We start from the raw sequence: 26,310 nt of genomic DNA, 5'->3' as shown, positions 1-26,310 counted from the left end.
ATGACATCCCAGTGGGAGGGAGAATCCCTTTCCAGACACACACACTGAGTCCTGTACTCCCCAGTCGTCTGGATCTTCAAGTGCAACGGCACCTAAACCCCAGCCTCAGAGAATCCCGACCGTGAATCCACAAGGTTTAGGTGTCGTTTTTTAATTGCTCAAACTGCTTTGCCCTAAATTCGTGGTTCATAGTGCAGCAGTTTGAGGAGAGAGAAAAAAAAGTGCATGTGCATGGTTATATATGTTTGGGGGTGGGGTGGTAAAATGGGGGCACCTTCCCCTGCACAGCCTCCCATTGGCTCTGCTTTTCTCACTAATACATTTGAGATTCAAGAGTTCATGTCTGCAAGTGTGTGCATGCACATGTGCAGCACATGCATGCTTACAAGTGTGCCCAAGCATGTAAGGATGTTAACTGTTGAAGCCCCTCTTGGCAGGCCCCCTCTTCTTCCCTTTGAGCCCAACCCATTATAGTCGTATAAAGGAGGGAGAAGAGGAGTCGTTTGATATGAAGCAAAGGAAATAGATTGGCCTTATTTCCTTCCTGGCTGCTGCAACGCCGACACTTGTGTTGCCTAGACGATCCAGGCAATTGACACTCAATTTTGTTTGAAATATCACGCCTCTATCATGTCATTATCAGCTTCCCCTGGTAATCCACAAAGCCGCCCTGTTTGATATCTGACAATAAGGGGGGAGTCACAGAGTCGCGGAATCTCTCACTCGATTACCAGGCAGAGAGGGGAAAAAAGGGCTGCGAATGAAAGGGGAGCAGAAGACGATAGAGCGAGAGACAAAGGGAGGGTGAAAGAAATCGAGATGGAAAGATAGTGCAGGAGGGAGACAGAGGGGCTAAAAAAAAGTCACACATTTGTTTGATAGCGGGGAAGAAGTGGATGGAAACGGATATTATACCTGCTCTCCCCACAGAGACATACAAAAGGAGCCCAACAGTCCTGGCATTGTGGGAAAAAGAAGAAAAATCTGGGTAATAGGGGTGGCAGTCTTCACAACTGAGAAAATGGGGCGATCTTGTAAGCACACCCACTCATCTCAGGAGGGCTGATGGGTAGGCCGGGGTAATGATAGCTCTGGATTTATTCTTTCTTACTGTTCACCACCACCCCGCACCCCCACCCGTCTCCTCTTTGTGTGTGTGTGCCAGCCTGCCAGCATGTCTCTGTTCTATTTCTCGCTGGCCCTGCATGAAAGCAGGAAGCCCTCACCCACCCAAAAAGGTGAGACGCCGGCTTATGAGGAATGAACGCTTACCTTCCAGCGCTGACGACCCCTGTCACGCGCTATGTGCTGGAACCTTTGACGGGGGGCTAATATTGACGTACGCTGGATGTTTTTCGGATGCACTTCAGACAACGAAAACACAGCTGTTGGTCCCCTTCGGCTTCTAGGCACGCAAGACGATACCTTGTTGTGCACCTATGCACGTTAATAAGGTGTTGTCTTAAGGGAGGGAGCGCAAAAAAAGTAAGAGAAGAAGGGCCTCACTAACAAGGGAGATCAACTCTTTCCTTAATCTCCCTGTCTGGTGGTGATATTAAAAAAAAAGCAACAACAAAAAAAGCAGTGTTAGTATAAACATTCCGGGGCAGAGGTGCCAGCCTCTGAGAAGAGGGAGGTTAATAAGGGGAAATATAAAGGGACTGTCTGGCAGACAGAAAGAGAAAGAAAAACAGAGAAAAGAGAAAGGATTCCGCCCTCCCTCCTCACATCAGAAAACAGGTAGAGCTAGGCCAGGTTAGCCACGCTGGGTTGCTACAATAAGGCCTCTTTCATACAGGTGTGTTGACGCCTGGGGCAGGCTTGGCCTCGGTCCATTCCATTCACCCTGGCTGATTTGAACAATAACTATCATATCTCTTAAAAGAGAAGGGAGGGTGAAGCGTCAAGAAGGAGATGCCTGAGAGCTCTGTCGGGGCCAAGAAAAACCCCCGCTGCCGTTGTCAGAGCTTGTTGATGTTTTAGTGGAGGAAAAAACGGGCAAGTTTTTTTTAACCCCCACCCCTCCATAACCCCCACATTTCCCCCCCCCCCCCCATCTCCCTCCACTTCTGCACGGGATTCAGTGTTTTTGTGCCGTAGGACAGAGTGTGGTGAGGAGACAGAGGAACAAAGTGCTGCTGTGTGGAGCAGCAGCTGCTGCTCGCCGGATCAAAGGGGCAACAAGCGTGGTCTTCCTGGCCCAACGCTGCTCTGGAGGTGTTTGACGGACAGTCAGCAGCTGGGGCCGCCGCGCAGCCCGCCATGTAGGGGTCAGGCTGCTGGACTGCAAGGCCCAGGGGTGACATGCCCTCACTGGACAAGGGGAAGAAGGGGAGAAGGTGTTAGATGGGAGGGTAAATAGAGAGAGAGAGAGAGATGTCTATGTTTGTTTCTTTTGTTGTTTGTCTCACTGTTGCAGTTTAGAGAGCGACCTCTGGGATTGTAACTGTATATATTTCTATCATTCAAGTTGTCGGACTGTAAGACAAGATGTACGACCATCACTAAGGGTGGATCTTGTTATTGTTTTCATTAGACCAGTCAATCGTCCAGTCTGTAGTATGTCTCAGAATTGTGAAAGATGCTGATCACAATTTTACTGACCACAAGGTGAGGTCTTCAGATTGCTTCTTCAGTCCAACCAACAGTCCAAAACCCAGCAACTCTTCACTTGCTATCATAAACAACAACAAAAAAGCAGCATATCTTTATATTTAAGAGGCTGGAGCCACCAAATGTTGGAAATTTTAGCTCAAAATATGAATGGAAATCATCAATTTTCATATTGTTTGATTGACATAGCATCGACCGATCATTGCGGCTTCATTCATCATGCACCAGCCACTTGTTCATCATAATGCACAGACAGCACTTGGAGCCGTATTTTAGGGGATAAAACCACCACTAGAACAGCAGTGCACTCCACACTGCAGTCTTCCACCTCTTTGGTGCTGACAGAAAATCAGAGCAAGGGAAAAAGAGAGACAGACAGAGAGCGAGCATGCCGCAGTGCTATTGATTTATTTTAATTAGCTGCTCGTTAAATCGTGTCAGTTTGCAACACAAATATATAATTCTTTGTCTGATTTTCCACTTGAGTCTTAATGACTCGTGCTCCCCGGGTTTCGGAGAGGAATGACTTCTGCAGCTAGACTGACGGAGCAGTGCAAATGTTACTCATATAGGGCTGAGGGAGGGGGTGGTGGGGTGTGCTGGGGGTGATGCCACAAAAGGGCAATGAGTGGAGTAATAAAAAGGGAAAGAAAAACAGGTCAGTGAAAGTCCATGGAGGAGAGGTGAAACAGTCCCCCTTTGAGAGGCAGACAAAAGAGTGTGGAGGGGGTACGGAGCAGGCACTGTGGACGAGAGAGGGAGAAAGAGAGAGAGACAGAGGTAAAACTATGTAAACACAGTGGCTGCCCTAAACGTGGGCCCTCTCTGACGTTCCTAAAAAACGATCCCGCCTCGCTCCGCTTCACATCTGCACTAAATCAAACACGGGGGTGAGGTAATGTTCGCCCGGCTTATGTCTGTTGACTCCTGTTTTAACTTAAAGAAGGGGAAGAAGGGATCGAGAAAAGGGAAACTCTGCCTCTGATAGGATAAGCTCGAGGAAGGTTTTTCCTCGTTGCCAACCCCTTCTTGTCATATCTCTCTTTGTCCTTTATCTCCATCCTGGAGGAGTGGAGCCTGTGAAACGCTCCTTTGTGATAGTTTATGATAAATCCACAGATACTGGAGGTTCAGTCTGGTGGCAAGCTATGTATAAACTGTTACAGGGGGCCTGTTAGGACCATGTGAGCTGATTCAATCAGTGTTGTTGACACTACAGTAGATCAGTGTTGGAGGTTCAGTAGCCCCAGACTGCCCCACTGTCTGACCGGACCATAATTAGTGTTTGCTTATACTAAACACACCCTCCTCATGGGGTTAATTTGCATGCACTTCCTGGTCAAAGGACACTGAATGTTTTACTTCTTTCTTTTTCTGGGGAGGGGGGGGGAGAGGATCAAACTAAAGCCTTCCTCCTTTGATTCCAGTGAGTTGTGACTCAATCGCTGGAGGTTTGGAATCTTTATTTCTGTCTGAAGCAGAAATATGGAAGCAATGAGCTTTAATAGGAAACAGAGGACGGTCATGTTTGCGAGCAGCGATCGCGGATCGAGTTCAGCGCGTTCGAAATTCAGATTGTGTTGCATCTAATCTTCCTGCAAAGACGTACAGGGGCCCAGCGGTTTGACTGACAAACAGAAAACTTGCCCCCCCCGTCCCTGGCAAAATGGGCATGTGCAGGTCAGCCATGAAGGCAACAAACTGTCAACGATTTCTGTGTCACACGTTTCTGCGAGCGCTCTCTACAGGGCTACATTCGGAGCAGTCTGGCGCTCAGTCCTTGGAGAAGACATGTTTAGTCTTTCCCTGTTTCCCTCTCCGGTCTCACTCTGGCTCGGTTTCTTTCTTTCATCGCAAACTCGTCAAACGAGTGACCCTACTCCTGATTGGCTGCGTTCCTTCCGATCTCCGCAGCAATTGGCCAGCCAAGCAGCGAGTCTCTTTCTCTCTCTTCCTCTTCCTCCCTCTCGTCTCTCTCTCTCTCTCTCTCTCTCTCCCTCGCTCTTGTCTTGGCCGTGCTCCAGGGTAGGGTGGTTTGGCATGACGATTTCTCAGGGAAGGAATGCTGACAACAGGAGCGAGTTACCAGGTGTGGCTGCAAGTCAGTTAACCAGAAACAAGGCCTTTCTGACAGATTGAGATGAGGAAGCAAGAGGGGGAAGATAAAAAAAAACAAAAAAAAAAAACGAATAAGTACAAGCACTGAGTCAGACGGACTGGTTTTGCCGTGTTGGTGCTTTTGAAGATTGTGTCTTCAAACTTCCCGCAAGCAGTTGGCTTGTTGGACTTTTAGAGGCACATGGTATGTTTTAGGATTATGTAAGTTCCCTATTAGACCTCCTCTGTCTCTGACCAACCCTTACCCTCAATCCCCCTGCACTCGCACACACACCGGGTGTAGCATAACACTGTATGCTAGCCAGGGCATTTAACACCTAAGCAGACACTCTCTGAACCCCCCCCCCCCCCCTCCCCGTGTGTGTGAGCAGATATTACTAACCAGGGATGCTGTGTTGATCCAGCCTAGCGGAGACCCTGTGTCAAGTGGACTCCCGCTGCGCTGGCTCCATCATTCATATCTGTCTGTTATTTTCCTCTGCGACCTGCGCCAGCCACGGCACGCTAGTAAACTTAGCACCGCTCCAAGTCTTCCAGCGGAGATGCGGATCGTCCGTACACATGTGTTTGTACACACGTGTGGCTCATTTTCAGCTGGGAGTGCTACCGAAGGCCAATTGGCGGCCGCGTGGGAAGAATGCGCTGACATGCGCATGCACACGCATTGGACTGACGAGTGCGTATACATATTCACACGGGCTTTCCAAAGCATTCTTAGCACTGCGAGGACAGTTTTTGATACGCGACTTGAAAATGTGTTCAAGGCTTATTGGCTGGAGTGAACTGCTCGCCCGCATTAAAACAGCAGTGGGCCGCTGCCCCCACTGGCCCCACTTTCTCCAGGGGTAATGTACACATTCTGAGCTGTATCCCAAGGAATGACCTCCACACGACCCCCTAACCTTGCCTTTAATTATTTGTTTGAAGACAGCATGGAGTTCCCATGCTGAGAGGCACTCTGTGTACCGAGTGTGCATGTGTGTGTTGGCGTTTCTGCGCTCTAACACTGAGCAGAGGCAGGCCATAATAAGCTAGACCACCAGATGTAGATAATAAAACACGGGCTTCGGCTTGGAGGTTTTTTAGCCGGTGTCCCCTGTGAGCCTCCTGTGTTCTGGTTAGCCTACAGACACACTGGCGGTGGTTGTGGTCGTGTCCACGGTGTCGATGTGTGGATTTACAGCGCGCACGTACGTTTTTAGCGAGCGGTTGGGAATTCTCAGTCCCTGTGGTCAACCTCTGTGTCTCTCTCAGGGGCCTTTCGGGTCCCTCAGATTCATCCATCTATCCGTCCGTCCCGGTTTGACTGGCCTTCATCTCCGGAGGATTCCAGGTCGTGTTGTTCTAAGCACACACCATTAGCAGCTCACGGGTCGAGGGAAAACAGTGTTATCAGGCCTGGGTCTGATAATCTCAATTGGCTTTACTCAGACTGATAAAAGGTGCTCTAAGGCCACGAGAGGGGCCCATTGGTCACCCCCCACTCCCTCTAGTGCACCGCATCGCCTCCTGGTTACTGTGGCAACTTGTTTAGCGTACAAAAACAGAGCCTTTGTGAGTGTGTGTGTGTGTGGCTGAGTGTGTGATATGGTCGTGGTTAGCCAACAGGGAATGTTGACAAGAAGCAGGTCCTTCTCAGGGAAAATGTTTGAATATACATGTGTTTGTGTTCACAGTTGGGCTGCAACTAGTGATTGCTTTCTTTTGTCATTGTTTAGACAAACCCAAAGCCCAAGATGACGTCCTGAAATGTTTTGTTTCATCCACGACTGAAAAGTATTCACATTAAAGACGCTGAAAACTGAGAGTGTTGACCTTTTTTTCCTCAATGAATTGCTCAAACAAGTTGGTGATTAATTTAGTAGTTGACAACTATCAATTAATTCCTGTGCTCTTCATGTAACGCACTTCCTGTTAGAACATGAGAGGAAGGAACCTTTAGAAAAAATGAAAGACATCTGAAATGTTGATCATACAGCGGCGCAGAGAGTATTTCCTCTGCAGTCGCTGTAGACCAAGTGGGCAAATTTAGCACCTGGGAAGAACATTCCTAATATTATGTGTTTATGGTTATGTCCCAGAATAGGTAAGAATGCACATGGTTGTGATTTTGAGCCCCTTGGTGCGTCTAGTAAGAGAGAGAGCAGGACATATATTCTGGCAGGCCTTGCACGTTGAGCTTAAAGAGGGAGCGTTATACCAGGAATGTCTCACTGTTTACTTGCTCAGCTGGTTTTGATGCTGGAAGCGTCTTCCTCTTAGAAGCACTGCAGGCATTTCTGACAGCATAACTGTCAAAGAATGCTTTGTCCCCTTTGTTCTGTCAAAAAAAAAATAAAAATACTTTCGCAGTCAATAAAAATTAAGCCTCATTCCTCCCCTTAAATCACAAATCATGCATTACAATCATATCATTTCCAATCCAGCTCTTTCGCTCTCGCACTCCACTTCCCGTCCTCCTCCGTTCTCTCTCATTCTCATATGGATGCGTTTCATCTTTTTTTCTCTCAGGGGCCCGAGGCACCCCTGCGTGTACCTGCACTCTGGATGCCCCCTGGCAAATGAGCACCGCGTCTCTCTTTTCCCAACCGTGCATTTTGTACGTTTAACCATGTCACTTTGAGCCGGGCAGATTACAGGCGTTTAAGTTCATTGGAGAAGGTAAGGGCAGGTATCAGGGCTTCATGGGGGATTAGGAGCCCAAATTGGTTCCAGCTCTCCCTTCCTTCTAATGACCAGTTCTTTAGCTGTGCTGATGGTGCCACGGCCCGTGCGTTAGAGGAGGGCGGCGGGGCCTTTTATTTTTCTCTCTCTCTCTTTCTCTCTCTCTCTCTCTCTCTCTCTCTCTCTCTCTTCTGCTTTTTTGGAACTCCACGCTGGACAGCTCCAACGTGATTTGAAACCCCTCCTTAATATCAACCACATGGTGGTACCTGTAGTGCTACAGTCCAGGCTGCGTTTTTAGTAAGTGAAAGTGAGTGAGAGATGAACGGAGAGAGAAATTCGGTAGAAACAGAAAGAGAAACGTGGAGAGCTCGCTCGGCCAGAGTGGCCAGTTTGCATCGCCACGGCCCAGGGCGCCCCATTCCAAGTTAAAAAGGTTGCCCATGGCTGGCATTCACCTCCAGATGACCTCCGGCTCAGCGCTGCAAAAGCCACAGGAGCAAGGCCGGCTGGGGAGGCTTTGTGGAGCTGCACTTATTCGCTGCTGTGGTGGTGATAAAACTTCAGACAGCCTAATTGATGGGCTCGCTGACATAACAATACCTTGTGAAAGCACGGAGTGGCCCATGCCTGGTCCTCATTTCTAGACAGCTGGAAGGGGAGCAGAACCCCCTACAATGCAACCAGAGTGGGGGTCCCACAGAGGGGAAGGGTTGGAGGTGGGAGGTGTGGGGGTGGTGGAATGAAAGGAACCATTTGTATCCTGCACTTTGCTAACTTAAAGCTTACTTTTAAATACCAGTGGGTGATAACACCCGAGAGTAATGTTGTTTTGGGGAAAAGGAGTTGCAGACGGGATACTGTATGCTGCCGGAGCGACGGAGACAGACAGAGGAAGAGAGAGATGTGCCACGACGAGGGCTCTTCTGTGCCCGAGCTGCACTTAATACTTGAGGAATGTCTCCCCGGTGCCCACAGCAACCAAACGTAATCAAAAGCTTTATTAAAAGAGGGGGGAATAGATCATAAGGAACATTAAAAGTATCCCTCACTGGGTTCCCAAGTCAGCACACAATTGCCCTTTTGTTTGTCGCTGTTTTGTTGTGAGCGCCTCTCTCAAGGACTCGGTGGCTAATGTTGCCATTAAGTCATGCAAAACTGTTTTGTCTTTGTGGTGCCCTGTGATGAATCTTTCTCCGCGTGTGAATGCGGGGTTGATTTAACGTTTGTTTTTCTCCTCTCTCTCTGGTTTTTCTCCTCTCCTCTTCTCTTCCCTTCCCTTCTCTCTGCCAGGTTCATTAACGCCAGGAGAAGAATAGTACAGCCCATGATTGACCAGTCAAATCGAGCAGGTAAAAAAAAAAAAAAAAAAGGGCATCTCAGCTGATGTACAGCTGAGTGCTGCTTCTCTCTCTCTATCTCTCTCTCTCTCTCTCTCTCTCTCTCTCTCTCTCTCTCTCTCTTTCCCCAGCATGAAGACACCCTCTCTATAAATCCTTCACTGGCATGCATATCATGCCTGGAGCCCGGATTTTTTTTTTTTTTTTTTTTTAAAGGGGCATCCTACATCTACCCCCCACCCTCCTTTAAAAAAAAATCCCTTCTGCTCCCCCCTCTTCCTCTTCCCCATTTTCTCTATGAGTGGTGCGGGCCGTTTGCTGATTGACTCTAATTGGAGATTTCCCAGTCTAAGTGGAGAGAGAGGTATATTAGCACTCTCTCTGTGAATTACTAATTGGACACAAGAGGAGTGCCAGAAACGCTGGCAGCATTTTATGAGTTATCTCCTTTTTTTTTTAATGCTGTTTTTGTTTTTTATTTTTATTTTTTTTCCACCAGACTAGGATTAAGGGGGTGGGGGTTTCCCCTCACTTATTTCCTCCTGCGTTTTTTACATTTTATTCCCTCAAGGATCACGGTTCTGAATTTTGATCTTAAGTCGTCACTCAGGGCATTTTGAAACATCCAGACCGGAAGTTTACCAGCATCAGTTCATGTATTTTCAGCTCTGATCTGGGATTTCCATTTCTTTGAAAACAGATTAGGGAAGGCTTCATATTCTTAATTGATAATGCATTTATTGCGATCTATTGAGATCAGATTAGAAAAAAAAAGAGCACAAGCTGAGTAGTAAACACACCCCACTGTGTGATCCTGTGGAATGATTCAGTCTCTCTAAGCTTCATTGACTGTGGCATTACCAAAAAGAAGCCAAGTAATTTGTCTCAGGGAGGGAAAAGCTGTTTTTTTTTTTCGTTGATTAGTAAGCTCCACCGTCTTAAAAAATAAAAAAAAAAGAGGTCCCTACACACCGGGGCGGAGGTTGTTCAAATGAATTAAAATGAGATGTGGGTGACTCTTTTTTCCGCAATTACTGCGCCCGTGTGGAATCTTTGTCAGGGCGCAACAAATGTGCGCCGATCAACGATCTCTACAGAAAACGGCGTGACTAACAGCGCCACGCTAATCTTTACGAATTACAGATTATCCAAGATAATACCGCTATAGTCCTAGAATACATTTGTTTTGTGCAGTCTGCGAAGAGCATTAGGTCATTAGGGCTAATAATAGATGGAAACCAGGTAGACATTGATGTCTGTATCGTGACAGGTAAACCATGTTTAGAATGAAGAGCATATGACAGCTGAGTGACTCGCCTGCCAGAGCTTAAATTCTTCTCATCCCGTCAAACTGCATGTTTTCTTCTCTCGCTTAGAGAACAATGTATCTCCTGTATGTGTGGTTTTGAATGACACTGGCCGTTTGTGTGCGTGTGCGCGAGATTGCGAGCGTGCGTGTGCTTGCATGTATGCATGGGGGGGACCTACTGTATGCGTGTTTGCATGCCACGCGTCAGCCGAGGCGGTCCACAAACATGAGCACAATGTCTTACAGTATGTTTGGGCTGAAGCTGGGACAATTGCTGATTGTCTGGTGTGTTTTCTCTTCTTCTCCCCCTTCCACCCCCCTTCCCCCCCCTCCCTTTTTTCATGTCCACGTTTTGACTACAATCAGGTTTTCTTCTTGATCCTTCAGTGAGCCAAGGAGCGGCGTACAGTCCAGAGGGCCAGCCGATGGGCAGCTTCGTGCTGGACGGTCAGCAGCACATGGGGATCCGACCAGCCGGTAAGTGCGTCCGTCCCCCCCATTCTCTTCCCCCTCTTGCCCTAACGTAATGCCTGCCTTACCGGACACCGGTTTCACCCTTCGGTTTTTGTGTTGGGGGGGCTGATCGACACTGATCCCTCTTGTCTTGTAGCATGAGATTTAGTGACCTCAGCAAGGCGCAGGTCCCCGTGTCAGTAAACCTAATACTAACAAGTGCTACTCAACCACGATAACGCTTTATCTTCTAAAGTCTGTTGCCTGCCTTGCTTATTTCTTTTTCTGCTAATCTTAAGCATCTGGGGACAAAAATCCCTCACGACTGATTCTAAGAAACGGGACTTGTTGGATGCAATGCAAAATGAAAACACCTCTTTACATCCGTCACTCCCCCTTCCCACCCTCCCTCATCATCTTTCATCCTCAGCTAACCAGACCTCATCCTTTTTTTTTTTCTCTACCAATGGGTCTCCTCTGACCCTCCTTTGTGATTCAAACTCCTGCTGACCCTTCTTCTGGCGTTTATCTCCTCTTTCCAGGGCCTATGAGTGGAATGGGGATGAATATGGGCATGGATGGGCAATGGCACTACATGTAACCTCCATCTTGTAAAGCAAAACGCAAAGAAAAAGGGGGAAGTAAGTACTGGGCTCTTTTTCTTGTTTTTCTCACACTGTGGGGCTGTGGGTTTAAATTTTTTTTTTCCCTTCCTCCCACGACTCCCTTTCACCTCACCAGCATCTTACCCTGGCCGTAATTCTGCAGCGAGCTTCCGAGCATTGGCAGCTACGAGCTAGCATGCATGGGTGTTTTGAAGGGGTGGCGGGGGGAATGAATTGAAGACTTGGGGGGAAAAGGAGGGGGGGGACCGTCCTGGGACAGAGAGGACCCGACTTGTGGCGCCAGACAACGGGAACAACAACAGAAGAAGGAGGGGGAAGAAACCAACCTGGCATGGCGGTGCACAAATTTATTTATCACAACAGCGCCATCGCTCTCCGCATCCCGGACAGCCAATGCAAATGTTGGACATTTAGGGAAAAAATAACATCTCCAGGGGAAGGGGGCTGACGGGGAGAAATTAAGCAGGCTCCAGTGAAGCGATAAAGAAGGAGAAGTGAAACTGTCCTCCGAGTGACATAAATCTGTCCGGGGAAGGATTGATGCCCAAATTATCTTATATGCAAAGACGGGAACACCGCAGTACATTACGGTCCCAGAGCGAGATATACGGGCCGCGGGTGACATGGCCGATCCTTCACTGGGGGTTTGGTTTGAAGCTGTGTAAAGGGAGGAATGAGTGCGAGGGGGTGTATGGGTGGTGGGGGGATAGAGAAGCTGTGTGTTTTGATTATTTTTTACTGGAGGGAGACGATTTAAGGGGGGGGCGGGGGCCGGCGACGAGCCTGACCTGAGACTGGCAGACAAGAGCGGGGAGACATTGAGATAAATTTATAAGGTTGTAGACACAAGCATGACTGCATCTTAAAAAAAGGAAGGGGGGGCGATCTCCCGCACACATGCAGATGCACTCTTTCCCGGCCTCGGACACACACACACACACACACACACACACAACCCCTTATACAGCTAAATGGCGGCGGTCTGATTAAGCCGGCCATTCCGCCTCCCGCTAGTGCCACAGTGCTGACATTTGAAAAATCAAGACATATCACATCCCGAAGGCGGCAGGGCAGAAGAGATTTTATTTTAACACCTAAACTCCCTTTGCCCAATGAGGCACAATATAATAACACTTACCTTGATTAAAAGAACCCTTTATATGTAAATGGAGCCCGGATTTTCCGAAGGGTCACAGCGGCAATTCTTCCGACAGACATCATTTCACCCCTCTAGTCCTTGCTCTCTCTCTCTCTCTCTCTCTCTCTCTCTCTCTCTCTCTCTCTCTCTCTCTCCCTGTGTGTCTCTCTGTCTCTCGCTCGTTTTCCCTCGTCCCCCTCCTGTCTTTGCTAATGGCAGCGGGAGAGAGGAAAAAAAAAAAAAAAAGAAAAATCAGGAAGCAATGTTCCCTAAAACAGCCACACAGAGACAACATTTGCTCAGGTTGGCTAATTCTTAATATAGGGCCCATATAATTTTGAGACTATTTAATTACGTAACACACTTTATGCTTCATGACCAATTACATTAATAGCTTAATACAGAGGAATATTATCCTCTCTTGATTTGATTACACAGCCACACAATATGGTATATTTGGTACTTAATTATGGACAGCCATTGAGCAGGACCGCTGTGCCATAACAGAAGTGCAGCGAGGGAGGCGAGCATGCAGAGAGAGGGAGAGAGCCCCGGTCTGTCCATCCTCGGTTATTGTCTTCAGATGGTTTTACCACTCTTGTTAATAAAGGAGGGGGGTCTCAGATCTACTTAACGGAATGACTGCGGCTTACAAGGCTGGAGATTACCAGCTTACAGTGTCAAAAACATCTGCCGGGCCCTTTTAAACAGGAGCTGCTCCAGGTTATATGGAGGTGAGGGCACCCCATCATACCCCAACACCCCGGATGATTTATTTATTTTATGACCCCGGTAGTGAGGTTTTAAGAGACCTGCTCTGACAAACACGTGCATTTCGAATGAACTGACATGGAAGTGGGAGTATTAGAAAATGGCACAGCTTTCAACCAATGAGAATGGTCATTAATCTTGGCCTTTGCTGTCCTTTCTTTTTTTTTTTTTTCCTCCTCTCTCCTTTCTGTCCTCCTCCTCCTCTTCCCCTCACCGGGCCCTCCAGTGTAATTTCTTAATTGCAGTGTACTAAGGTGGAGGAATGCAGAGAGTGAGCATGCCTAGTGACCTTGCGGCGACCTCTCCCCTCCTATTACAGCTTCTAATCCCCCAGGGGTTCACATTACAAAGCAGGTCAGCCCAGACCCAATAGCAGACCCAGGCCCCCTGGCTCCAGCTAGGGACCCCCTGCTCTCTCGCTTGTCTCTCCCCAAGGTCCAGGCCCTGTAGACCAGCCGTGTTCCCATACTCCAGCCCCTGGCTCCAGGAGCAACCCCCCCTCCCTCCACACACACATCTTACTTTTTTCCCCTTCCTGATTACAACAAACAGCCCGTGTGAAAAGCCAAACAGTGGCACTGCTGAGCCAGCTCTGTGTCCCGGGTCCTGTCACAGTGTGAGAGATGCCAGCATGCTGAGGCCTCTACACATATGAAGCGGAGTCCATCTTAAGGGGGACGTCAACACACCCCACCTGCTCTTCCTCTTCGTTTATCTCCCTTTACTTCCAGCAGTTTTTTGTTTTTTTGTCAAAAAAAAAAGAAGAAATGCTTTCATTCGGAGGCGGAACCGAGCCTTTAATGCTCACTAACCCGGTCCTAAATTATTTAATAACTTCTTTAAGGGATTCTAAATCAAATATGTTCACAGAGGCGCGCTCCCCCGGGAAGAGCAGCGCCTGTTCGGTTTGTCACTAAAGCTGGCTGGGGAATTGACTGCTCCACTTGTAAAAGTATTAGCACTTCTCCACATCAATACGGCTGGTTGGATTTTTTTTTTCCTCACATCCTCCAGGACTGCAGTGTCTTGTGGATGACTGAGGGATCATTTTCCAACCTGAGAACCTGACCACAACGCTATTGGGCATTGTAAACCACTCACCATAGCCTAAAATAGCCCCGGCGCAATAATGTCTCTCTTTACTTGTCGGGGCTAAAAGCACCTCGGTCGCAGTGTCATAAAATCCGCTAAGCTCTTTGTTGTTGGGGTTGCTTTTTTTTTTTTATATATATAAATTGAATTAAGGGCCTGTTAACGGTGGTGGGGAAAATACTTTCATCGACTGCGCGAATTCATTCCTCTCTCTGTCTTGTCTTTCGTCTCAGGTCTGCCAGGCATGCCAGGGGAGTACGTACCTCAGAGCGGTCCTATGGGCATGAGCATGGCCCCGCATACATACACCAACCCCCATCAGATGACCTCCCACCCCTCCCAGCTCCGACACAGACCCCCTCTCCACGCGTACCTGCCCGACCACCCCCACCACCACCACCACCACCCTCACCCTCATCACCACCCACCCCACGCCATGCTGATGCATGGAGGACCCTCGTCGCACCCAGGAATGACCATGTCTGCACAGAGACCCCCTTTGCTCACTCCCATCGACCCCAGTACTGGAGGACAAGGCCTGGACATCCACGCCCAATAGTATAAGGGAACTTTGCTACCACGACAACAGCAGCTACTACAAGAAAACCGTTTTGAAAAAAAAAAGAAGAAGAAGCAGCAGCCCACAATAAATCCTATTTTGAGACTATTTTTAAGAATAAAACGCGAACCCTTTTGACCAGAATTTGACACTAAAGAAACAGAATTCCAGATGAGCTGTGATAATTCTTTTTTTTTTCTCTCTCTCTCTTTTTTTTTTTTTTTTTTTTTTAAAGACTTGTCAATTTTGTTACTTTCATCCAAATAACGGAGGACCAAGCTGACAAGAACACTTTGTAAAGTCTTGGGCTTTTGGTAAAGATCAACGGAGGATGTTCTGACGTACACGTGTGCAATGGACGGACAGACGCGCGTGCGCGCTTGGAAAAAAAAAAAAAGAAACACACACTTTTCTTTTTTGGCACACTCACTCACACACGCCATCATAAACATGTTGAGTACACTTTCATGTGACGCGCTCAAACGCTTCTCAAAATAAAAATCACTCTGGAAGATTAAAAAAAAAAGAAAAACAAACAGAAAGACTCCAAGAGTTATAACTACTGTAGTATAAAAAGTATAGATAAATAAGTTAAAACTTGTGCATTTTTTTCGTTGATCACATGGTTTATGTTTCCTGAGCTAGTTTTAGAATTAAAGGTTAACCTTTTCTCTCTCTCACACTGTGTGTGCTCCTTCCTGGAGGAGAAACTGTCTCGCAGCACAGCACTATAAAAGAAAAAAAAAGAAAAAAAAGAAAAAAAACAATAAGAAGATGGAACATCTCAAAAAGGCTCCAAACCACAGAGGGCAATCAGGTCCTGTCCCCCATAAGAACAGGGCATGATGGGAAAAGGCTGCTAAATGACACCGGATCTCTCCAGAAGATTCAGTTTGAACATTTGTCATGCCCCTCTTCTTTCTTTGGTTCATGAATGAATGTTGCCCTGTAGGTTTTAAAGGAAAAAAAAAGTTCTTTGTTTGAATTGCCCAAGCACTGGATTGTGTTGGTTTTATACATTTTTATTTTAATATTATTTTATTTTTTTGTACCCTGGACTCTCATTGGTCGGAGCCTATTGAAGGAAGCTTAAAAAGTTGGAAAAAGCAACATCCTACGGCGCTTCTTTTTACCCCGCGGATCAACACTCTTGCCATAAAAAGGACAATACTGACACAAACGTTGATTCTGTGGCACTGGAGAAGCATTTGATGGTTGATGCACCAAAAAACCTATAACTAAAAAGACAAAAAAACAAGAAAAAAAAGGAAAAAAAAAAAACTTAAATTATGAACTCAATGCTTTTTTGGGGGGGGGGGAGCGGGGAGAAAAAAAGCTGAGAGAATATTGTAACAAACTTCGTACAGAGTTCAGTCTATTAATTGTTTCATGTTAGATATTCTATGTGTTTACCTCAATTGAAAAAGAATGTTTTTGCTAGTTTCAGATCTGCTGTGGCATTGATATTGTATGTCCATGAATTCCTTCCTTTTTCAGCACGTGTTCCTCACTAGATGATAAGATGCCGTCTCCCTTAAGCTTTGTCAAAAATACATTAAATACTTGTATGAGGACTGTGACGTAATGTTTAAAAGGTGTTCAGTCACAAATGCTGTAATAAATATTTCATTTTTGATTTTTGTTAGATTTTTGTGTGATTAACTGTGTTATAAACAGAGTCTCCATCCACCTTTCCATTTGAATTCCAATGCGATCAACTGGTTCATTATTATTATCATCACTGTTATTGTTAACATTAAGAAAGACAAGCTACAAGGAGTTAATTTTAAATTTGACTTTTGCAAATCGTCAGCAGTCGGGTTCCCACTTTTCTTCCGGCACTAGCTTGTTCTGAGCTGCCTACTTGGTAACTGAATGTCCTCTTAAATACCACAAAATATCTCGCCCTGGCATTTTGATTTTAGGAGTGTAAACATGTCCTCAGAAATTATAAATAACTGTCAAATGTCACAGCAAATTCACTTCTGTTTTTTTAGACCAGATTATGAACTGTCAGCAGTGATGTGCTGCTAAATGAATGAAAAATAAGTTTAAAAAAAGCTCAACGATGGCCTCCAGATCTTAAATATAAGAGACAATAAAGACAGATAAATTACATTGTTTCTGCAGGAGATTAATGTTATACTTGATTTTCTTCAAAATATCCCAGTTTATGTGAATAAACACAGATGAATAAAATGTAGATTAAATAACATTTTACACACATGTGGGGGGAAAAAAGGCTTTTTAGGGGAAAAAAAGAAACAAACAAAACAAAAACAGAAGTTAATTTAGTTGAGATGGATTCACCCTTCACTCTCTCCCTGGCGTTCAAACAATAGAACCGAGGATGTGTCCCCTGTGTGATCGCTCCTGCAGTGAGCACCATGGATGGTCCTCCTCTCGGTGCGTTTCTGCCGTTTTGCAGCGCCGCCTGTCGGCCGAACGCGGCACCGCCACCCAGGAGAGAGACACACAGATGGGCTCTGATAGTCCATCTCCTCTCCTCTATCCTCTCTCCTCTCTTCTCTTCTCTCCTCTCCTCTCTCCTCTCCTCTCTCCTCTCTTCTCTCCTCTCTGCTCTCCTCTCCTCCTCCATCTCTCCGCCTTGTGTTTGCCCGCGGCCATCCGAGTCGTAGCCTCAAACCAGAAATGACAACATCGCTTCGGCTGAAATATTTTCTCTGTCCTTCACACGGAAAGTTTAAAACATCTGCTTGCTGCTGCTGCTGTGACGGACTCGAGGCCGAAGATGTTGTTTTTAATATTTTATTTGGTTTAGTTTTTCTTTCTTTCTTTTTTTTTTGTATCACGGACACTGCTGCTGCTCACTGACTCTCGCATGTGTGGATCAACAAATAGAATGTGTGGCCGAATTTACAACAACTGCAGGCTTATTTATAATATTAATTTAGTGTATTTATATTTTATATTCATTGTTCTAAAACAAACCGGCCTGATGGGATATTTCGTTCATAAATTCAGCAGTCTTATTCACGTGTAAAAGTTTTCTTTTTTTCGTACGTTCCTTTTTTTTCTAGTAATTGCTTTAAAACATATATACCACTGGCCCAAATACAACCTCATCATTTTAATTTTTAATTGTATTATTAATTTGCTCTGAATCTTTAATACAAACTGTCGTAAATTATTATCAACTCTAAAAGAAAATTCTGATTCGTTTATCCTTTATTAATGCGATTATTCAATATTATTATTATTATTATTATTTTTTTGTACAGTTCTGATTTGTTTTAAAAATGAGGAAAACACACAAACAAAAAAAAGCAGATAATAAAAACAAAACTGCACCCTTTTTCCGTAATTGAAATCACTTCTTATACACTGAACATTTTCGGCGATGCTCGAAAAAGGAACATTTAAATCTCCAAACTTCCGCCAGCAGTTTATTTAATATTCTGTTTTTACTTGCCCACATTATCGTTTCCTATTTGGTCTTTTCTTTTTTTCTTTTTTTTCCTTTTTCTTTTTTTTTTTTTGTTGCAGCGTTTGGTTTGAATGTCACGCAGCTTGTTTCTTTGGTTTTTTAACAGAAATTCCGGACATCATACCTGCAGTTCATCTTTAACAGCTTCTTTCCACACACACGCTCTCTCACACACACATACAAAGAGGCATGTTAGGCCTTAACCAGGCAGATTTTATTTTTTTTAAAAATGTAGTTATTTACTGGTTTTACCAGAGTCTGGTTAATAACGCGTCTCCTTCTCAACTATTTAAAAACGCCCCTCTTTCATTCTCTTTCTTTTTTTGTTTTTCTCGCTCTCTATTATTCCGTGGATAAAGCGGAAGGAAGAAGCCCTCCGTTTTGTGCGGAGATTATCAGATGAAAAAGAGGGAAAAACGTGAGGATTACTGTGGATGGAGAGGATTTTAATATTAATAGTTTTTTTTTTCTTTTTTCTCTCCCCCCCTTTTTCCTCACCCTCCTCCTCCTCCTCCTCCTTCCCTCCCTCCCTCCTCCTCCCCGATGAGACAGAAGGTAGATTGCCTCTGCTGCTTTCCTTTTGCCGATTCGGTGTGACAGGGATGATGGATGATCCAGCCGAGCTAAACAACTCCTCCCCTTCATCTCCTCCCTGTCAAAGCCAGTCCGGGCTGCTGCTGCAGGAATAAAATAAGGAATATATTCCCTCTTGCACTGCTGCACAATGCAGACCCCGGCTCCTCTGGAAGACGCTCGCATATCGCCCGTGCAACAATATTAAAAGTCCACACACACACACGCACACACACTAGAAAACACTATGTGTGTGTGTGTGTGTGTGTGTGTGTGTGTGTGTGTGTGTGTGTGTGTGTGGAGGCAACATGTTAATAATGCTTACGTTATTGGCTTCTCTCTGCAGAGCATCTGTGTGTGATCTAAAGGGGGGGGGTGGGGGTGTATTTTTAGATGCTCAAGCCAGAGAGGAACACATTAGCCTAAAAAAAAAGAAAGAAGAAGAAGAAAGTTTTGTTTGCGCCGTCCTTTCAAATCGCTGATTTTTTTTTTTTTTTTGGAGTGTGGTCATAAAAATGGACACGCAAAGAGGAGCTGAGTGTCCTTCGCTCTGCAGCTGGCTCTCCCCAAAATGGCTTGCTCTGGGGGGGACAGTTTTTTTTTTTCTATGTGTGTGTGTGTGTTGCCCTCCTTTTTCTTTCTTCTCTCCTCTCTCTCTCTCTCTCTCTCTCTCTCTCTCTCTCTCTCTCTCTCTCTCTCTCTCTCTCTCTCTTTTTAACATTTCAGCAGTTTTTCTCTCCTCCTGCCATAAGGTGTTTCTATGACTACGTTATGTGGGCCTGTGAGAGCGGGTCAGAGGCGGGGGTCCCTGGGAGGAGAAAAAAAAGGGCCGCATTTGGCTGATCATTTATCAATGTCAGCCGCATAATGATTCTCCCCGCAGTCCCCCTATTGATGAGGATAATTACATTAGCTCAGAGTGACTGATCAATAAAGCCCAGGGAAAATGGTTTATTATAGCACCACCGAAAAGGCTTTTCTTTGAGAGGGAGGGAGGGGGGGGGGGGCTGCCTCTTCTTCTTCATCTTCTTTTTCTTCTCTTAAAATTGTTTTAAAAAAGGTTACCGTGCACAATCCAAACTCCCTAGAAGCAAAACTTCACCCAACGTTGTGATTTTTTTTTTATTTCTGTGTTTCATGATTGTCTCTCTGCTCTCCTCACTTTCTTACAATGAGTGAATCGCAGTTTGCTTTTTGTGCATCAGTTTAGGAAAAAAAAAAACAAAAAAAAACAAAACTAAAGCAAATCAGCTCCTCCAGATAGAATTACACCCAGTCAAACGGACTTAGAGCCTCATAAATCCACGTCTTGTTTAATGTTTTCTAAAGTCACACGAAGAACCCCCCTCCGAGCTGCCCCAACCACCTCGGAGCGCAAGTTTAAGGAGCGATTTCACACGCAAATATTATTTTTCTAATTTATTTTGTTGGCCTCCCCAAAAAAAGGGAAAGAAGAAACTGTCTGCAACACCTGATGCAGTGTTCCCTCCCCAAAAAAACAGCACCCCGGCCTTGAAGAGAAATCCTTGAAATGTAGAGATAAACACAAATGAGTCTTTTTCTTCTTCTTCTTTTTTTTTTTTTTTTTGCAAAAATACAAACTAAATATCCCCAAAAGACGTGCTATAAACGCGTGTCTGACCTCTCTCTCCCTCCATATGTGTGTGTGTGTGTTTTCTTTAATTGTCAACAACTTATCCCCCCTGCAGGAATGTTGCAAAAACTCTTTCGCCTTTAATTCTCCGCGGTGCCTTCCCTGCGCGCCAGCTCCCATTTACCGCTGATGAACGTGTCTGCGGGAGACAGCTCCATTATCTATTTATCATTTATGATAGTATTTCCCTCAGACAATGGAGGGAGGAGGAGGATGGAGGAGGAGGAGGAGGAGGAGGAGGAGGATGGAGGGAGAAGACGCGCGCGCGGACCAGACAAGTCTTCCTCGCGCACCGCTGACGCTCCTCTCTCTCCAACTGCCCTTTCCACGGAGCGCGCGAGCTTCCCTTATTTATTCGATGGCATTTTGATAGAAAATAAAAATGAGGGTGTTTTTTGTTTATCTTCAAAAAATGGAGCCTCGGCGTATTGGAAATGTGCGTAATTACGCGTGCAATCACACCTGATGATAGGTGGAGGTTTTTTTTGTTTTTGTTTTTGTTTTTTTCTCTAATGCGCAAAACAAAACAAAACAAAAAATACAGCAAATGTTTTTAATGTGCATTCAAAACTGACTGGAAGACATTTGAATGTCTTTATAAGATGAAAAGCACTGGAGACCAATCGAACCAAACAGGTGATCTTCGGGGACTTATTTATTTATTTATTTATTTATTTATTTATCTATTTATTTATTTATTTTTGCTCGCATGGTGCGAGAGGGCGATTTTTCTTCTTCACACTTCAGCGCTGCTTGTCCTCTTAAAAAAAAAAAAAAAAATGAGTGACAGTCACCCCTACAACTAACCCCCCTCCACTTCCTCCTCCTCTGCTTCTTCCTCCCCTTCCTCAACACACACTCGCGGCCTCCCCGAGACAAAATAAATCTTAATGACGTGAGAATCATAATTAGTCAGATAATGTAGCTATAGGGGAAAAAGAGAGGCTGTGGAGATCGCTGTGGCCGGTGGTGAAGGAGCAGAGAGAGGGAGAGAGAGAGGGAGAGAGAGGGAGAGAGAGAGGGAGAGAGAGGGAGAGAGAGAGGGAGAGAGGGCGTGTGAGCGCAGAATAAATAAAGCGCAATAAAAAGGGAAAATAGCCGGAGTTTAGTCAAGCCTTGAGGTACTCAAACCTTTATTTCAATCAGTTAAGATTTAATTAGGCAAGCCTCAGGCCCGAGCGTCTCTCTCTCTCTCTCTCTCTCTCTCTCATTACGTTGCCTTGCCCCAGCGCTGTGCAGCGATGGCCCCAAGGTTGTCAACATTTGACCGGTTTTTCCACTGAAATAATCACGGTTTATGGCTTGGGAAGCCATAAGATTCGCAAATAAATCCGGCATTATGCCATTATGAAATCCTAACAGGAAAATCCTAACAGGAGAGCTGCGAAAGGATCGATTTGGTTAAATTTATGGCTTGTTGTGAGTTTGAGTTGATGTGGGGTTTTTTTTATCTTATCTTATCTTAATTTCCTTCAGTTATTTTTTGAGGTTTCTTTTTTTTTTTAAGGGTTAGAAATATCTTGCGGGTAGCCGAGGGCAGCAAAGTGAGACATTTCACAAGAACTGTAAATAACAGGAGAGAGAGAGAGAGAGAGAGAGAGAGAGAGAGAGAGAGAGAGAGAGAGAGAGAGAGAGAGAAGGGGAGGAAGGGGAGGCAGAGAGAGAGTATCTTATAAAATATGAATTTTTTCCGGATTATTGATCATTACGCACAGTTCTACGGGCGCAGTGCACGTTTTGAATCAATTAATGACTAACTCTGATATAATAGATGCTCGTTTGTTTTTGGAGAGAGAGAGACAGAGCGAAAGATAGATAGATAGATAGATAGATAGATAGATAGATAGATAGATAGATAGATAGATAGATAGAGAGAGAGAGAGAGAGAGACCCCCTCCCCACCACACCCTTGGGTGCACTGTTATTACATGATGGCGACCCCTTCTGGAGGCCAAAGTAAATGTGTTTATAGGAACAGACAAGAAGACGAGGAGAAAGAAGACTGGCTATCAAGAAGCTTTCATTCACATCTTCTGCCTCAAGCGTCACAAAGATTTCTCGTTAATCGCTTTAAAAATGACGTAGAAACAAAAACAACAGGCCTCCAGCCGGCTCCCACCAGCGTCCTCTCCTCCGAGATGTTAAGACCCTGACCCCGCTGCAGTAAACGTGACCTCCAAACACTCTCGTCTCATATTTACTCACAGGTATAAAGCCCCTTATGCATGTATTAGGCGGCCACGGTGATGGCAAAATCAATAAAGATGGATTGTAGGGTCAATATTATGCTTCGCACCTGGGGACTTGTTGCCCGGCTCCCATTCCTGAGTGTGTGACAGAGAGAGAGAGACGAGCAATTCATAATACAGCGACCGCAATGGCCGAGAGAGAGGACGTGTGTGTTTGACGGAGAGAGGAGAGAGCAGGAGAGAGGAGGAGAGAGGAGAGAGGAGGAGAGAGGAGAGAGCAGGAGAGAGGAGAGAGGAGGAGAGAGGAGGAGAGAGGAGAGAGCAGGAGAGAGGAGAGAGGAGAGAGCAGGAGAGAGGAGAGAGGAGAGAGCAGGAGAGAGGAGGAGAGAGGAGAGAGCAGGAGAGAGCAGGAGAGAGGAGAGAGGAGAGAGCAGGCCAGCAGGGCTGAAGTCATCCAGCCAGGGGCCTGAAGGACCCGGCGAACACTGACATCATTAATCACGGCCCACTTGAAGATTATGACTGAAAGTACAGAATCGGTAACCATTATCGTCTCGGATGGCAGTTAAAACCTCTACTTATTTTTCAAAACAATGTAATGGCATAGAGGTCCATGCAAGAAAGAGAAAGAAAGAAAAAAGAAAGAAAAAAAAAAAACAAGACGAGGAAAGGAGGAGGAGAGGGAGACCGGTGTCACTGGGATGGAGTTACACACTAACGTTTCCTCTGGAGGAAATATCAAGGAGACTCAGAGGTGGTCCTAGACTGCTTTATTAACAAATACACCAAAACAATCGGGATAATAATTCTATAAAACAAACAACAAGAAAAAACGGTTTTCATTTGATTTAATAATAACAACAACAACAACAATAACAACAATAATAACAATAATAATAATAATAATAATAATAATAATAATAATAATAATATGTGCTGGTTATTGTGGTTATCATTTGTTACTTCGAATTTATCATCCACGTTTTCATACCGTTCATATTAGAATGATCAAATATAGGTTATTAAAAATGAGACGGGAAAAAAAAGAATTACAATTATTCCGTCTGAAAAATAAATAAAAACGCGGTTCAGTTGGCATCGAAGCACAAAGAAAGGGGCTGTCAACATTTTAAAATCAACTAAAATAATAATTAAAAAAAACGACAACATTTTTCGTCCTGAAAGTGAAAACGGATTTGTTCATATTTCGACATATTTTAACAGCGACTTCAGGTGATCGTCACTTTTAAATGTTTTGACCGGAAATCAGAACGTACTCATCTGAAATTATTATTATTTATGAAAACGTAGATAACAACCGTGTTTTCTGTTTCATTTTTTGTTTTTTGGAAGAGGCTGATGTCGTGTCATTTCTGTAAACACATTTAGAGAAAACGTTCAAGATGCTAAAAAAAAAAAAGTGCGTCATCAACTAAATTTACATCAATTACGTCATGAAACAAATTACATTGTCTTCTTCTTCTTCTTCTTTTAGCAGTGTTTCCGGATTGATTTCACCTGTTACATGCAGGAAACCTAAATATACATATATACATTTTTAAAACCTGCCCTCCTTCTTTATCTCTGTGATAAATGTAATGTGTGTGTGTGTGTGTGTGTGTGTGTGTGTGTGTGCTTCTGCATGTCAGTATTTCCTCCTGTACACAGCGTGTGAGGGGAGCTAGCATGGGCCCCTGTTAGCAGTCGGAAGCTGCGGTGATGAGAAGCAATGGCTGGTGTCAAGAACTTTTTTAGCACATCACTGCAGCTGGTGGGAAATAAATAGTCGCCAACTGAAGAGGAGCAGCAGGGAGGTGGAGGAGGAGGAGGGAGGAGGAGGAGGAGCAGCAGGGAGGAGGAGGAGGCGGTGTGACATAAGGCTATTTGGGTGTGTGACCGCAGGGGAACCTGGGTTTTCATATCTCCTCCGCACAATAAAAGCCCTGTGTGCTGCCTGTCTCACAAGTCCAACTTTGTTTCTCAACAAGGAGCGTAAACTGTTGTCAATATTCCGATAGCCTTCATCTGCCAATAATGACAGGCAGCCGGCTTCCTATCTTATCTGCGGGCCAGGTAGCGCCGTACCTGGGGGGAATAACCGCTGCGATAAAGAGCGTCTGGGCCAATAGAAAGGCTCTTGTCTGTCTGTGAGGAGTTAATGGAGAACGCCACTGGAGACAGGAAGTCCTCAGAAAGTGAAAAGCACTTTATTGCGCACCTGAATGGCCCGGCGTAGGGTTTCGCCTCAAACCCAATGGGAAAACCACATTACAGGTCCTTACACAGGGTCATTACAACAGGGCAATGGAGTTCAAGTGATCCATTGCATTTGAATGACAACATCACATCGCCCCATTCATTCCTCCCTCTAGTGTGACCCGGCGATGATCCCTTCGGGACTGGGACGTTGTCAGCGGAGTGATGTGTTACAGTCGACAGCGAGCGAGATTTGGCTCATTCAAGTTTTCACTCAAAAAAACTCAGTGAAGCGCGCGTCCCGCCAACTGTCAGCGGGCTGACGGCTGTTGCTTTCTCGCAGCAACAGGTTTCATGGACCCATAACCCACAGCGCACTGCAACATGACATCATCAAGCCTCTAAAAATGAACTGCAACATCGATCCCTTGCAGGCTGACCTCCCATAAGTCAAATATAGACGATGTGGGACATGTGTTTGGATGGAAGTGTATATTTACCTGTCACCAGCAACTCAAGGACATGGGCCGCACTGAGGTTGTATCCAGCCCCGGAGAGTGGAGTGTTTTGGGGGTGAAAATGAGTTGTAAAAGTGATAAATGGCTCACATTTCTCTAGCTGAGGAGCACTGGAGCTGGCACTGTGCTTCCAGTCTAACAGTTAATTGCTCAGCACAGTGAAGGCCCCAACAAAGTACTCGTAAAGCATCACAAAAAAATAAGAAAAGAAAAGAGGTCCAATCCAGTCATCCTCTCTTCTCCCTCTCTTCTTCTTCTTCCCTCTCTCGTATCCTCCGGCTAAAGGGCTGCTCCCATCCCTTACCCTCCACAAGTTCCCCGGCACGAAAATATTATGTTGCCAGTGGCAACAATTCAATAAAATAACCAATCACATGTGCCCTTTCAAATATTTCCAAAATTAAGTCTGTACATAATGGAGGAGTCGTCTCATCTGTGCGGCAGGATCTCATGCCAGGGTTCATTGCGGTGTGATAATTGATCACAAGGCCTGTTTTGACAAATGCGAGGGGACTTCTGAACGAGCGTGGTCCGCTGTTATCAGCTGGATTAGTGGCTCCGGATTCAACCAATCAAAACCTGCGGTCAATGCATCCGATAATAGCCACGCTCATCTCCATGGCCACCACTACACAGTAGCCTCACCTCCCCTTCCCAAGCGCACTTACTTCATAATAACACGCCTGCGACGGCTCTCATCAGGCCATCATGCTCACAAATAGAGGACAAAGCAGAGGGGGAGCCAGGGTTTGTTTTGGCTGAATCAGATTTCGTCTCCAGCCTCTTGCAACTAACCTTTTTCCCCCTCCGGATTACCTCCACAGTCATATTTTAGAATGTCACCAGTGCTCATACATCTCTCGCTGCTGTCTCTTCCTCCTCTACCTCTCCTCTACCCTGCTGTTCCTCACCCCCAACCCTCCCCCATCCTCACGCTGGCCCTGGTACCTGTACCCGTGGATGTTACTGGGCCTCCTCTGGACCCCTCGCTGAGAACAGGAGATGACACAGTTTCTGGGTCACTTCTGTCACAGTCCAAATGCCACTCA

The 26,310-nt window shown here is 45.5% G+C and overlaps 1 protein-coding gene across 7 annotated transcripts in view; it reads left to right on the top strand.

The window, feature by feature from the left end:
• meis2a (Meis homeobox 2a) overlaps nucleotides 1–16,328 on the top strand; it is an 82,399-nt gene extending 66,071 nt beyond the window's left edge. For 3 of the 7 annotated variants that reach the window (XM_037071972.1, XM_037071971.1, XM_037071969.1), the window contains 4 exons: nucleotides 8,689–8,747; nucleotides 10,411–10,521; nucleotides 11,040–11,138; nucleotides 14,358–14,496. In XM_037071972.1, the coding sequence (XP_036927867.1) occupies nucleotides 8,689–8,747; nucleotides 10,411–10,521; nucleotides 11,040–11,098 (229 nt within the window). In that variant the 3' untranslated portion in view covers nucleotides 11,099–11,138; nucleotides 14,358–14,496. Of the gene's footprint in view, nucleotides 1–8,688; nucleotides 8,748–10,410; nucleotides 10,522–11,039; nucleotides 11,139–14,357 lie in introns of all 7 variants that reach the window. The other 4 variants (XM_037071973.1, XM_037071974.1, XM_037071975.1 and 1 more) reach the window with 3 other exon arrangements.
• The last annotated feature ends 9,982 nt before the right edge of the window (nucleotides 16,329–26,310 follow it).

This window comes from Acanthopagrus latus, chromosome 16 (assembly GCF_904848185.1).
Source record: "Acanthopagrus latus isolate v.2019 chromosome 16, fAcaLat1.1, whole genome shotgun sequence".
Taxonomy (NCBI): domain Eukaryota; kingdom Metazoa; phylum Chordata; class Actinopteri; order Spariformes; family Sparidae; genus Acanthopagrus; species Acanthopagrus latus.
This window is presented reverse-complemented; position numbering and strand designations above follow the sequence as displayed.